The 14,588-nt window shown below is 38.0% G+C and overlaps 1 protein-coding gene across 1 annotated transcript in view; it reads left to right on the top strand.

Moving 5' to 3' along the window:
* The window catches only part of Wdr49 (WD repeat domain 49), a 155,213-nt gene that overhangs the window by 82,819 nt on the left and 57,806 nt on the right, over positions 1-14,588 (top strand). The window contains exon 8 of the mRNA XM_051199234.1: positions 9,040-9,204. Within this exon, the coding sequence (XP_051055191.1) occupies positions 9,040-9,204 (165 nt within the window). The remainder of the gene's footprint in view (positions 1-9,039; positions 9,205-14,588) is intronic.

The following is a 14,588-nucleotide window of genomic DNA, read 5'->3' as shown; positions in this document are numbered from 1 at the left end:
GAGCATGAACATATTTCTGGGTGGGACTGTGTAACTACCAGAATCCCTGAATTCTTTTACCTTATACAAGTGAACACACATATACACACACTTGGTGTGTGTATGTGTGTGTGTGTGTGTGTGTATGAGTATGTATGTATGTATGTATGTATGGTGTGTATTATTCTATATATTATGTTCTTTTAAATGACTATATGTATACACACACACACACACATATATGAATAATTCTAAGGGTTAGCTATGCAGTGGTAACACATACCTTTATGCCCGGCACTAGGGAGCCAGACAGGCACATCTCTGTGAGTTTGAGGCCAATCTGGTCTATAGAACTAGTTTCAGGACAGGTAGCAATGTTACACAGAAAATCCCTATCTCAAAAAACAAAACAACTAATTACTTAAGAGTGTACTTTATATTAAATGATTTTGTCATTAAGTGATGATGTGGAGCTCTTCAGTGTTCTGAATCCCTGTAAGTTGTCCACAGGCAGACTCAACCACTGGCTCTTTCCCCATCACTCTGTGTAAGCTTTGTGTGCCTCCTTGCTATTATGTGGAAGGTTTATGCATTGCTGGCTCTGTTACCTGAAATTCTTGTCTCCTAATTATCTGTATAACTGTTCCTTCATGTTAGTTAGGTCTTGCTTCAATTTTGAACTCATCCAAAGTACTCTCTTTGTATCCATCACATTTCTGCATAATTGTTATGATTACTTAACATCATTTTAATACATTTTCTCTATTTCCCATTTATTTTTTCTCCGCCTTTCTTCATTAACTTTTGTATCATCAAAATTTCTTCTCTCTTTTCTCACAAATAGTAATATAGGGCCTTTCATTATTGTAGGTAAGTCTTAGATATACAGCTTTGCATGTTATGGGTGATCAATGAATCCAACAGATAAATATGAAAGAGTAACTACAAATTAACACAGGAAAAAGGCAATATTTGATGAACAAAATTTACAGATGGAAAATGCTTGTATTAAAATATTTGAATCCGGTGGATATACTAGTGCACCAAATGTTAGCGTTCTCCTCATCTTTCCCCTTACTGATATAACTCCTAGTGATATGATGGGAAATGATAAGAAAGGAAGTAACCTGGTCCATATTATGGAGCCATAAATAGCACTGGCTAAAGAAATAAAATTACAAGCAGCAATTAAATAAAATATCTCCATCCCCTGGTAGTTAATGGCATCTGCTGCTATCACTTTTTATTTCCACTATTACTTAGACACCTACTTGGATGCATATGAAAGATGACTCACTTTAACTGCTATTTGTGGAACTCCAAGAAGACAATTAGCTGACATGGATATAACTTCTGATTTCTTTAAATTGTCTGATTAGCTGTGACAGCCTTAGATGAGAGAGTCAGAAAGATCCATATATTTATAGACACTTATTAGCTTGGGTACATAAAATGGATTGTGTGCTTGTCAAAGGCCCATTTGCACTGGAATATGGGTATTAGGTGGGGCTACTTCTTTTCTGCAGTTAGAGGGCAAGTTAACATTTGTTGAGTTTTACACTTACAAAAGGCAACCAGGCTTGAACTGTATACATTAAAAAATATCCTTTAGTGAGAATAAAGCACACCAGTGTGTTTTCAGTATTAATCTGGGCTTTGTTAGCAACAAAAATAATGGGTTAAAAATATAGTCCCCAGTGTCCTACAGTTAAATTGCTTTCCTAATCTGGCAATCTACATTAACTGTACTGTTCTCTCATTAAATATGAAACTATTGCATTTCCTTTTTCATTGCTTTTTCAATATTCTGATGTTGCTCTAGAAGAGTAGACTAGTTAAAGCATGTTGTGTATTTGTGACATGGTAGGTATCAATGAAGTTCTTTGTTGTCTTCAGTACAAGAACACAGATTTCTGTGTAATGGTATCAGAGTGGCTCTCTGCTATTGTCACAGTTGATTCAGGTTTCATGTTCCAGCCCTAAAGGAAGAGAAGAGTGATAAAAACTGGTGACTAATGTGCTGGAGCTCAAGCAGACAGGCAGGGCAGGGGTAGTAAATGCAGGAGAAGGTAGACAGTGCTGAGTCCAGAACAAAGTTCTACATAGGTAAAAGGGTAGAGAAAGAAGTCTTCTTACATGGCTCGTAAATGTCAACTTTCATGGGCACTTCTGCTGGGGAACATTCACCTTTGTGTGCTGGAGAGCAGAACATATAATACCTACTAAATTTGAATATAAGAAATAAAAATAAATGCTTCGCAAGCCTTAGTCCTTTCTTTTCTTTTTTTATTTATTTATTTTATATAACAAAGTCCAATTAAATGAAAACAAACATGTATACACAATATTTGGGAATTTGGGCGTTGTTCTTTCCAAACTACTTACTGCTGGTAAGGGGCACTGTCATGGGGGATTCTAAGAATATTCAGAAATCCTGGCTGTAGTCTGTAGGGCTGCTTTGTCCAGCTGTTTTAAATGTAGGATCACCTTGTACTCTGTTTCAGGCTGTCTGGCGTGATCAAACCACATTAGTCTGGAAGGAATCCACATCTTTTCATTTTCTGTGGAAACAAAAATAGAAATCCTTTTCCCCAGTAACTTGTCCTTCAATTTAAATTTTGGAGTCAAAGCATTTTTTTTAATTTAATTTATTATTTTACATGTCGATCCCAGTTCCCTCTCCTTCCCTCCCTCCTTCTCTCCCTCCCTCCCTTTTACCCTTTCTGCCTCTGCCAACTCACATGCACTCTAATCACCCTCCGCTCCCTTCCCCCCACACCAATTCCATATGTAGGGGAATGCCAACCAGTTGGGGTCATGTAGATCTGACAGGTCATGTGAAGTAGGGACTAGGGCTTCTCTCCTGTCTCTAGATTAAGGCAGTTATCCCTCCATGGGAAATGTGTTCATGAAGTCCTTTCGTGTACCAGGGATACATCCTGGCTCCACTGTCTGAGGTCCCTTAGACTGCTCAGTCCTTCTAGCTGAGACCCTTATTCAGTGGGGCCTGAGTCAGTCCCAAGCTGGCTTCCCAGCTATCAGTCTGGTGGCCCATTAGCTCCTCCTTGTTCCGGTAAGCTGTTTCTGTGTGTTTCTGCCACCTGGTCCTGTCCTCTCCATCTGGATCTGGGTTCTAGTTCGACTCAGTGTTTATGTATGGGTGTTTGCTCCTGTTTCCTACAGGCATTTCTCAAAAAACCAACACTTCGTTGCATTGATTTTTTGTATTGTTTTCCTGGGTTCTATTTTGTTGATTTCAGCCCTCAAGTTGATTATTTCCTGGTGTCTACTCCTATGCGGTGAATTCGCTTCTCTCTGTTCTAAGGTTTTCAGTTGCACTGTTAATTCTCTTATGTGACTATCCTCTGTTTTCTTCATATGGGCACTTAGTGCAATGTGAACTTGCCTTGTAGCACTGCTTTCAAGGTGTTCCATAAGTTCGGGTATGTTGTGTCCTCATTCTCGTTGAATATTAGAAAGTCCTTAATTTCTTTCTTTATTTCTTCTTTGACCCAGGAGTGATGCAATTGCACATTGTTCACTTTCCATGAGTTTGCAGGTTTACTGCTATTTGTGTTGTTGTTGAATTCCAATTTTAAAGCATGGTGGTCTGAAAAGATACAGGGGACTATTCCTATTCTCTTGTATCTGTTGAGGTTTGTTTTATATCACCTAGTATGTGGTCGATTTTATAGCAAAGGTTCCATGTGGAGCAGAGAAGAAGGTATATTCTTTTGTCTTTGGATTTAATGTTTATAGATGTCGGTTAACCCAGTTGAGACATAACTTCTATTAATTCTTTTGCTTCTTTGTTGAGTTTCTTATTTGTGGTCCTGTCTAGTGTTGAGAATGGTATATTGAAGTCTCCCACTATAAGTGTGTGAGGTTTTATAAGAGTTTTGAATTTTAGTAGTGTTTCTTTTACAAATGTGGGTGTCTTTGTATTAGGGGCATAGGTGTTCAGAACTGAGATTTTGTGTTGATGGATTTCTCCTGGGATGAATATGAAATGACCGTCTTCATCTCTTTTGAGATGAAGTCTAACTTTTTTTTGAAGTCTAACTTGTTAGATATTAGGATAGCTATGGCTGCTTGCTTCTTATTTCCATTTGATTGGAAAATCTTTTCCCAACCCTTTACCCTGAGGTAATGTCTATCTTTGAAGCTTAGATGTGTTTCTGGTATGCAGCAGAAGGATGGATTCTTTCTTCGTATCCATTCTGTTAGCCTGTGTCTTTTTATAGGTGAGTTAAGACCATTAATGTTGAGGGTAAGGACCATTGATTGTTGATGCTTGTTTGATTTAGGTTTGTTGTTGGCAGTGGTATTGTGAATATATTAGTTCTGCTTCACCCTTGGTTTCTGGTGTAGTTGGGTTATCTGTTGTCTACATTTTTGTGGGCGTAGTTACCTTCCTTGGGTTGGAGTTTTCCTTCCAATACTTTCTGTAGGGCTGGATTTGTAGATACGTATTGGGAAAATCTGGTTTTGTCATTAAATATCTTGTTCTCTCCATCTATAGTGATTGAGAGTTTTGCTGGTTATAGTAGCCTATGCTGGCATCCGTGTTCTCTTAATACTTTTAGAACATCTATCCAGGACCTTCTGGCCTTGAGGGTTTCTGTGGAGAAGTCAGGTGTAATTTTGATAGGTCTGCCTTTATATGTTACCTGTCCTTTTTCCTTCACTGCTCTTAATATTCTTTCTTTATTCTGTATGCTAGGTGTTTTGATTATTATATGTCGAGGGGTCTTTTTTTCTTTGGTCCGGCCTATTTGGGGTTTGGTATGCTTCTTGTACTTTCATGGGCATGCCCTTCTTCAGATTTGGAAAGTTTTCCTCGATGATTTTGTTGAATATGTTTTCGGCACCTTTGAGCTGGGCTTCTTTATCTTCCTCTATGCCTATTATTCTTAGGATTGGCCTTTTCATGGTGTCCCACATTTCCTGGATGTTTTGTGTTAAGGATTTGTTGGATTTATGATTTTCTTTGGTCGATGAATCTATTTCTTCTAGTTTATCTTCTGCACCTGAGATTCTCTCTTCCATCTCTTGAATTCTGTTGGTTATGCTTGTGTCCATAGTTGCCGATTTTTTGCCCAGCTTTTCTATTTCCAGCATTCCTTCGGTTTGTGTTGCCTTTATTTTCTCTATTTCAGTTTTCAAGTCTTGAACTGTTTCCTTCACCTGCTTAATTGTTTTTTATTGGCTTTCTGTACTTTCCTTAAGGAATTTGTTTATTTCTTCCACTTTGTTGTTTGTTTTTTTCTCCATTTCTTTAAGGGATTTTCTCACATCTTCTTTGAGGGCCTCTATCATTTTTATGATGGTGATTTTTAACTTGTACCCTTTTGCTTCCTCTGCTTTGTTGTTGTGTTCCATTCTAGTTGGTGTAGATTCCCTAGATTCTGATGGTGTCATGCTTGTCTTTCTGTTTTTAAGTGTTCTCTTGTATTGCCTTCTTCTAGCTTCTTCCAGTATGTGTTCGTGGTGTCTCCCCCCTCTCTCTATGGTACTTCCCCGATGGGCTTTTGTGGGTCTGAGATTCAATATCTGTAGCTCTTTGTGGTCCAAGCTCTCTAGGAGGTTTCTCCTCAGACAGGGATCCAGGGATGGGGTCAAGGATGAGGATCCAGTAGAAGATGCCAGCAGGTACTCACAGTGGTCCTGCAGAGATAGCCGGATCTCTGGGAGGGGCCAGGGACCCAGCAGAGGACTGGAGGTGGGGTCAATGATCAAGAAGGTGGAAATTACAGGTGGTCCTGCATGGCTAGAAGTCTCTGAAGTAGGGTGGACTGTTGGCTCCACCCTCTGTCCCAGTGCTCAACCATAGCGCCAGGACCGTGGGTAGGGTAGTGCTCAGGTTAGGGTGGGTAGGCTGGCAGTGGGGATGGGTGGGGGGTGTATCAGAGCTCCAAGTGTGCTCTTGATGGGGACCAGAGACAGGAACAGCAGGATCAGGGGCCAACCCAGGGAGTTCGGGCGGGTGCCTTAGTCCTTTCTTAAAAGAGTGCTACCACACTGTTTTTATTTGTTTGTTTGCTTTCTTTTATGGTTAGAGAAAGTTGCATTTATTTAAACAGGGTGGAATCTAAATTTCTGAGAATTTATGAAATATTTGCTTCTGGTCATTATGTGACTATTTCATGACAGAACTTAAAAAGGCTGGGTTTATCTGCCGAAGACCTGCATGAGATTTGGCCTGTCAGGGAAGCTCATGAACCCTATTCCTCCCTGAGGAATTTTATTTAATAGTTACTCAGTTATAGAAGACTGCTAGGTTGCCATTATTGTTCAGTTAAATAATCCCCTTTCATACTTATACAGGCAACTCTAATTTAATATAGTGATTGCCACACACAGACAAACATGCACAACTCTCTCTCACACACACACACACACACAGAGAGAGAGAGAGAGAGAGAGAGAGAGAGAGAGAGAGAGACATGTGAATAATATGACAGAATGGAGACTTACTTGAAAGAGAAGTAATCTGTTAGGAGTGTAAAGGGGCTAATAGAGAACAAAAATAAGAAAGTGAATAGGTTTAATCATTTTATGTATAAAATTGTGAAAGAATAAAACAAATAATAATTATGTACATTAACAGCCATAACATATTTGAAATTTAAAATGTACATTGACATCTAGTTTCTACAATTATAATCATCCTCATTTATTGTTATGGTAGCAGATAGTTATATACTACTATTTTTCTTAAATTGATTTGAATATGAAAGATGAATCAGCCATAATAATAGGTCATACAAATGAACCTTAGAAGAGTGACATGCCTAACTTTCATAACTTATTTGCTGCAATACCATATGCTATAGTTAGCAATTTATGAATATTAGCTTCTTTAAGCCTTTTAAACAGTGTTTGGGCTTGTTGTTATAACTATCTTTGCATCACAGATGGGTCAAGTGATGCTTACAGAGATTAATTAATATGCTTGATCTTCATGTCAAACTTCAGGCAATTAACTAGTGAAACAGTCAGACTTGAGCATGTTTGATGGAGAATCTGGGTGCTCAAACAAAAATCAAGTGGAAAGAGTCATATACTTGAGGTGATGAAGTATTAGGTCACATTATTTCAAAGATACAAGTCATTCTGCTTTGAAGTGTCCTGTTGGGAATAATTGGAAATGAGGCCTTTTGGGAGGATGTTGTTACTAGGGATAAGCTTTGAACCCACGTTTAAGTGATTATTTTTATAGGAATTGCTTTGGGCACGGTGTCTCTTCACAGTAATAGAATAATAACTAAGACAGGGAACCAGTCCATTGTGGGCAGTGACACCACTAGGCTGATGGTCCTGAGTGCTCTAAGAAAGCAAGCTGAAGAAGCCACGAGGAACAAGTCAGTAAGCAGCAATCCATCTTCTGCCCCTGCCTCCAGGTTCCTGCCCCAGTTTCCTTTCCTCCCCTTTCCTCCCCAAGTGACTTTTGATTATAGTATTTTACCACAGCAATAGAAACCCTGAAACACCTACTTTCTTTATCCCTTCATACACTGTGAACTTGGTCTTCATTAAATTTTTTAATGCTTGTCAGTAAGAAATACTCTTCTCTTTTAAGCAAAATTTAAATTTCATGGGGTTATACAATGGAGTAAAGGTAGACCACCATATACCACTCTCACCTTGAGTGGCAAAACTCATAACAAAAGGTAGGAGGAAAGAATTAGCTGCCAAGAATCAACTGTAAAATCATGGTTCTAGTAATGTTTTCTGAGTTTGCAAGTGATCATGGGCATGATAAATGCAGTGGGTTGCCATGTCCAGGTTTTTTTGTTTGTTGATTTGTTTGTTTTTAAATAAGTGCTGGGGCTGGAACTCAGGTCGCCATGCTTGTGTGGCAAGCTCTTTACAGACTAAGTCATCTCTCTAACCCTGTGTGGAGGTTTTAACGCATAGACCTGGAGTTTTTTTGATTCATCTAGGAATGAATCTCTAAATCCCTCCTGTCACAGTCTGCATGTTAAATAAGTGTCTGTACAATGTATGCATGTGTTACTAATCATCACTAACCCCTAACATGCACCAGATTCCCTCAACACACATGATATAAAATATAAACTTTTATGTATGTTTTCATTTATAGAATAATAATATTTAAACAGCAAGGTTTACTTTGTTTTCTCAAAATCAAGATATTATTCTAGATAAATTACTGCCTACATATTTACGTGTTTACCATTTTTCTTTCATTAACTAGATTTCTACAGCCTTACTTGTAAAGTGGTTTTTAACAAAAAAATGCCTTACAGGTGTTGCTTACCTTGAGTGGAAAGTAGTTGACTTGCCTTTAGTAACTCCACATTTCCTCATTCTTAACATATTTAGTCTTGTTCCTCCTAGCATTTGTTTTGTTGCTTTCATATTGAAATGTACGTGTGGATTTATATTTAACCTGTGCTCTTTGTATTTAGTGATACCTGAATAAGTGTAAAACACACACACACACACACACACCATTCTGAACAAAGAGAAAGAGAAGGAAAGGAATGATAGCATTAAAAAAGAAACAAAGCAAAACAACAACAAAAACAAAACAAAGCAAAACAAACAAACAAACAAAAAAAAAACTGTTCCAGTAACTTGTTGAACTTTAACTTCCCATAAGGGCTTAAAGTGCTTTTTTTTAATGCTACTTGGGAAGTAGATCACAAATAAAAAGTTCCATTTTGTTTAGTAAATAGTGTCTTAGTACCATAGCTATAAGGTTCATTTTCTTAAACAAATGTGATTTATTATGCTTATTGACAGTGAGGTATTAAGTCAAGATGGGCTCTAGACAGTCAACTGAATGTGTGTAAAGGAAGCAGATTACCATCTTCTATGATAGAGAGGATCATGACTTCATGACTTCAACTCTTGCCTACAAACTGAAATGTTATCACCTTAACAAACAGAAGAAAAACACATTGAAAAAAATGTCTTTAACTGCTGGGAGATCATAAGAGTGAAAGTGCACATTCAAGATGTTTTTATTGAAATGAATGTGATTAATCCTGAAACTATATTTAATTTCTCCACTATGTTATTTTTTCCTAGGTAATCAGCTCTGATGTAGGGTCTACTGTTTCCTTCTGGATGATAGAGACTGGGCAGAAAATCAAACAGTTTTCTGGTTGCCATGGCAATGCAGAGATCAGCACCATGGCCCTGGATGCAAATGAGACCCGGCTTTTGACTGGCAGCACAGATGGGACTGTAAAGGTAGGGCCAAAATGAGGCTTTTTCTACCCAGATATGAGGAGGCTAGAAGGATATGTGGAGAGGCACAACTAGAGCTTTGCTTGCTGCTGCCTCTGTGGCCTCAGAAGAAGAAAGAGAAGAGCAGATAAGACCTGAAAAAGCCAGCCAATAATGAAGCTTTTAAAATGATGAATAAATGGCTTTTCTGAATTAATTATTTGTAAAACGATACAACGAGGCATACTTATTTCAGAAAACCTTTTCTGGTACTTGATTACTTTTTGAAAACAAGAGGTCTGTATAATTTTCACATGCTTCAGATAACATCTCCAGTTTTCTTTCTTCAAATTTATAAAATGAAGAATAGAACAACATAATAAAGTTTTTAAATGGCAGTAATATATTTTTTTCAAAAAATGAATACTTGAAAGTAAACATATTTAATGACTTGTATTTTTGTTATATGAAAGTAGTGAGGTGGTAAGACAGGATAATAAAACTATAATCACAATCATATTTCTTTTCTATCCTAAATTAACGGTACCTTATTTTGTTTAGTTTTCTTATTTTATAACTACCATTTATTTCTTCTGTGAGAAAGGAAATATTTTAATTTGCATCATGATCACATTTTCACATAAAGCCAGATACATCTCGGAATCATGCATATCAGTGAAATTTCCCGCCTTGTGTCATGTAGAGATCCATGATCACCTTTGACTGGAGATGGATGTGATATCATGAGGAAAAAGATAGTAGTTTCTTGAATAACCTCCATGACTCTCAAAGCTGTAATAACAGGGACATGAAGATGCTAGACTACTTCCAATGGGGAATAGATCATGGTTATGGGGTGCATAATGCATCCTGTTAAGGTGCTGGGGAGTCCCATAAAGCTACCTGGGTATGGAGAAATACTATCCAACACATAGTGACAAAAGTTCAGGGAGAGCCCAGGCTGATAATTGTCAGCCTGGGTGGGTTCAACATGAAAATCTGTGTATATAAGTACAACATGGCTATGCAAATCCACATCAACGACAAGTGACTGGAGATTGGTATAGGAAAGAGCAATAGTCATAGGAGACATGCTACAGTGTGTAAGTCACTGGTCAGGTCACCCCAATCCTAACAGATCAAGTGAAACAAAAGAGCAACAATTACAACTGGCATGATAGGCAGGCAAAAGGAATCAGCCAATGCTTCAGTCCTAACCTGTGAAACTGAGGCAAAAATAAAGCAAGTGATAAAAGCCCATTTACCAATATGTAGAAGAAACTGGTTATAGAGTTCAGGGTAAAGAAGATTTTACAGATATTGCAAAAATGACCCATAATAAATGCTTCCTAGAATGAAGAATGGCCAGATCTTTTCAATATTTCTTTTTGAGAATTGTCTTAGCTTGAGCCAAGGATTCATCTTGTCTCGAGGACAGTAACACAACATGGATGCAGATCCTAGGTGACCCTGGACTCTCTGTAGAAACCTGAACATTTTAGAGGTGACCATGACTGTATTTGTATAGTGGCTGAAAAGATGGCTCAATAGTTTAGAATCATTTCTGCTCTTCCAGCAGACCTGAGTTTAATTCCCAGTATCCACATTCTAAAACTGCCTGGAACTCTAGTTCCAGGGCATCCTCTTCTGGCCTCCATGGATATCTACACACATGTGCACATATACACTCAAAGATACACATACATTTGTACTAAAATAAGCCTAAAATCTATTTAGCAGCATAATTACTGAATTTTAAGGTGTATTTATTCTTTTTTATTCTTTTTTTCTTATTTTTCATATTGATCCCAGTTCCCTCTCCCTCCCAGCATCTCCCTTCCTTCCCTCCCTCTCTTTCTCTATCCCATCCCCCCCCCACTCCACAGGGAGGGTGATGCCTTCCAGGAAGGGTCATCAAAATCTGTCAAGTCATTTGGAGTAGGGACTAGGCCCTCCCTCCTGCCTCTAGGTTAAGGGAATATCCCTCCATGGGGAATGTGCTCCCAAAGTCCTTTTGTGCACCAGGGATACATCCTGGTTCCACTGTCAGAGGTCTCTTAGACTGCCCAGGCCTTCTAACTGAGACCCATGCTCAGAGTGTCTGAGTCAGTACAATGCTGGTTTCCCAGCTATCAGTATGGGGGACCAGTAGATTCCAGTTTGGCTCAGTGTTCAGCTGTGGGTGTCTGCTTCTGTTTCCATCAGCTACTAGATGAGGGCTCTATGATGGTGGATAAGTTAGTCATTAATCTCATTATCAGGGAAGGGCATTTATGGTAGCCTTTCCACTGTTGCTCAAATTGTTAGTTGGGGTCAATGTTGTAGGTCTCTGGACATTTCTCTAGAGTCAGTGTTCTCTTAAAACCTATAATGGCTCCCTCTTTTATGGTATTATGGTATCTCTCTCTTTCTCTCTCTCTCTTCCCTTATTTATTCCTCCCCTGACTCAATCTTCCTAGTCCCATGTGCTTTCATCTCCTCCCCTTCTCATTCTCCTAGCTCCCTCTCCACTCACTGCTCCCCAACCCCACACCCAATGTGCTCAGGAGATCTTGTTCTTTTCTCAGGTACATTTATTCTTATCATAGTCACACCACATAATCCAAAGTTTGGCAACTTCTGTACTAGCCATGTCAATAAAGGGTAAGTTTTTGGGCTTATTTTGTGAGGAAATGAAAATGAACAATAGTTTGCAACCCATTTACCATCTCAAATAAGAAGCTGTATGATCAAAGAATTCACATTATGTTCCACTTAGCATGGTTTTGAAGGATCTTAAAAGTAATTAATTTTTGAAACAATATCTACACAAAATCTCTGTTCCCTTTTCCTATTATGATACCTGTGTGTTGCTCATTTCTTGTTTATATTTCTAGCCTAGAAGAGCTCTTTGTTACTAGATGACAGAACACTGCACATGTTGGTGTGGTGTTTTGTGATTCTGACCTGGATATTAGTTTATATGGATATTTTACATAAATGATGTTGTTTGTTAAATTCTACAACATGCTTAATTTTAACCCGACACTATTGCAACTCTTGCAAGCCACACACACACACACACAGAACAGTACAGGCTCAAATCTGTATTTCACAATTGAGGGTGGTAAACGTCCAAGAATTAAAGCATCCCAGTCAAAACTGTTATAGCCATTAGAGTTTTGGGGAGAGTCTAGAAATAGCAGATGATTCTTCTCCTCTTGTGTACATGGAGGGTATTACTGAGAATGGAACATATTATAGGCATGTGCTTTAGCTACTGAATAACGCTAGCAACCCAATCCATCTCCTGGTGGTTGTATCATAAGATACAACCTAAGTCTCCTGCTAATAGGAATCAGTGTGATTCAAAATTTTAGGGTTTATAAACAATGCTATAGGGTGTGCCTGAACACATGCCATTTCACAAGAATGAGTATGAGATAGATTTTCAGATGTTGAATTTTGAAGTCAAAGAATGTATTATTGATTTTAATTTTGATATATAGTACCAACTTGACCTCTGCATAATATATGTCAGAAAATGTTTAATCTTAGGGCTTCCTTCTAATTGCCAGTGACCTACTGATTTCTTATCTAAAAGTGTATCTTTTGGCCATGTCGGTACCATGATTCCTTAGTAGAGAGTAGAATTCTGAGTAGAGAGTTAGATATTCTTTAAGAATTGGCATGGCAACCTATGTCCCCAGGCAGCTCAATTAGCAAAAGACAAGAGACCCAACACACAAGGAGTATGTTTTAGATGCAGAATTAGATATTTAATCCTTCATACATCCTTGAGGAGTACACATAATGGAAGACAAATGAATAGCCAGGATTTCAACAGATTCCAAAATATTCAATACAACTGGTGGCCACTAAAAATTACAGATATTACTCACCACCCAAAGCAATTATGTGGCAGATTTTTCAGCAGGTACCAATTTGGTATTCTTAGGTTAGAGTTTACAAACTGAGGGGTCATTCCTAGTTGACTGCTCCATAGTTAGAATGACAGTTGTAAGGAGAGATTGTGACCTACGCCTCTAATCCATGTATTTTAAATTAAGATTCCTATGAACCACTCATGTATTTACAAGAGTATTTCACAAATCTCAAAAAAAAAACCCACTTCATTATATTTACACATACATTTAAAAATATTTCAGATGATACAGATAAATAGCCAGATAGAAAAATCTGAAGAAAGGCATGTGGGCAGGGTCATGGGACTTCCATGCCTTTCTTTTGCTGGGAAGGATGACAGTTTCTAGGTTCATCCATTGTTTACCTCTTCAGAAACTCTATAATCCTGCTTTGCTATTTCTATTATTAAAGCTAATGGAACTCTACTCATTAGTAAGCAACTAAATTTTCAGTTTCTTTACCACAGACCCTGGGAGACCCTCATTCACAACCCTCTAAAGACTTGGTTTGTTCTGCAATTGGCCCATACTTAAAATCTACAAACATATTTCCAGTCACCAATTATTCATTAACACATCATTTTTGTTCATTCCAGATACTTCAAGGATATTTTGTGTCACAAAGAGTAATAGATACACCTAAGTTTGAATTCTAAGATGATTAATTGTAACAAAACCTACCAGAATTATATTTAGTACAGAGTAGGTTTGCCTTTTAGCTTTAGGGTTTAGTTCAGCTGTTTCAACTTGTAGTTCAAGACTCCTTTGGGGGTCAAATGACCCCTTCACAGAAAACCATAGGAAAACACATATATTTACATAGCAATTCATAACAGAAGAAAAAATATAGTTATGAAGTAGCAATGAAAATATTTCATGTTTTTGGATGACCACGATATTAGGAACTGTTTTAAAGGGTCACCACATTAGGGAGGGTGAGAACCACTGGTTTAGTTCACCACTGGGGAAAAGATATGGCAGCAGCAGCATAAGGCAGCTGGTCACATTATGTCTTCAATCTACATGCTACAATAGCTTTTCTTTTTGTAATCCAGACTAATATCATGGTCCATGGGGGTGATATCACCACAGTAAGGTTGTATCCTTCTTCCTCAGTTGAACTTTTGGAAAAACCTTAATAGATGTTCCCAGAAGTTTGCCTCTTAGGTGACTCTAAATTCCAGCAGTTTAACAAATGGCTCATCACAAATTCATTCCTTGTCAACTTAATACCCAAATATACCGAGTGTGTGTGTGTGTGTGTGTGTGTGTGTGTGTGTGTGTGTGTGTAGTGCTGGTGATTAAATATAGGATGCTATGCATGCCAAATACCCACTCTACCCAGATTCTTCCCAGCACCAAAAATCATCGCACTAATAGTCCTCAAAGCTCATGAACATCTCATAATGCAAAATAAATTCAGTTGAACTATAAAAGTTCCCAAAATCTTAACAGTTCTAGCAGTATTCAGAAGCCAAAATGCCAAAGTCTCTTATAAAGTCA

The sequence above is a fragment of the Phodopus roborovskii genome, unplaced genomic scaffold (genome assembly GCF_943737965.1).
Source record: "Phodopus roborovskii unplaced genomic scaffold, PHOROB, whole genome shotgun sequence".
NCBI lineage: Eukaryota > Metazoa > Chordata > Mammalia > Rodentia > Cricetidae > Phodopus > Phodopus roborovskii.
The sequence above is the reverse complement of the archived record's forward strand: the minus strand, read 5'-3'. Positions and strand labels throughout refer to the sequence as shown.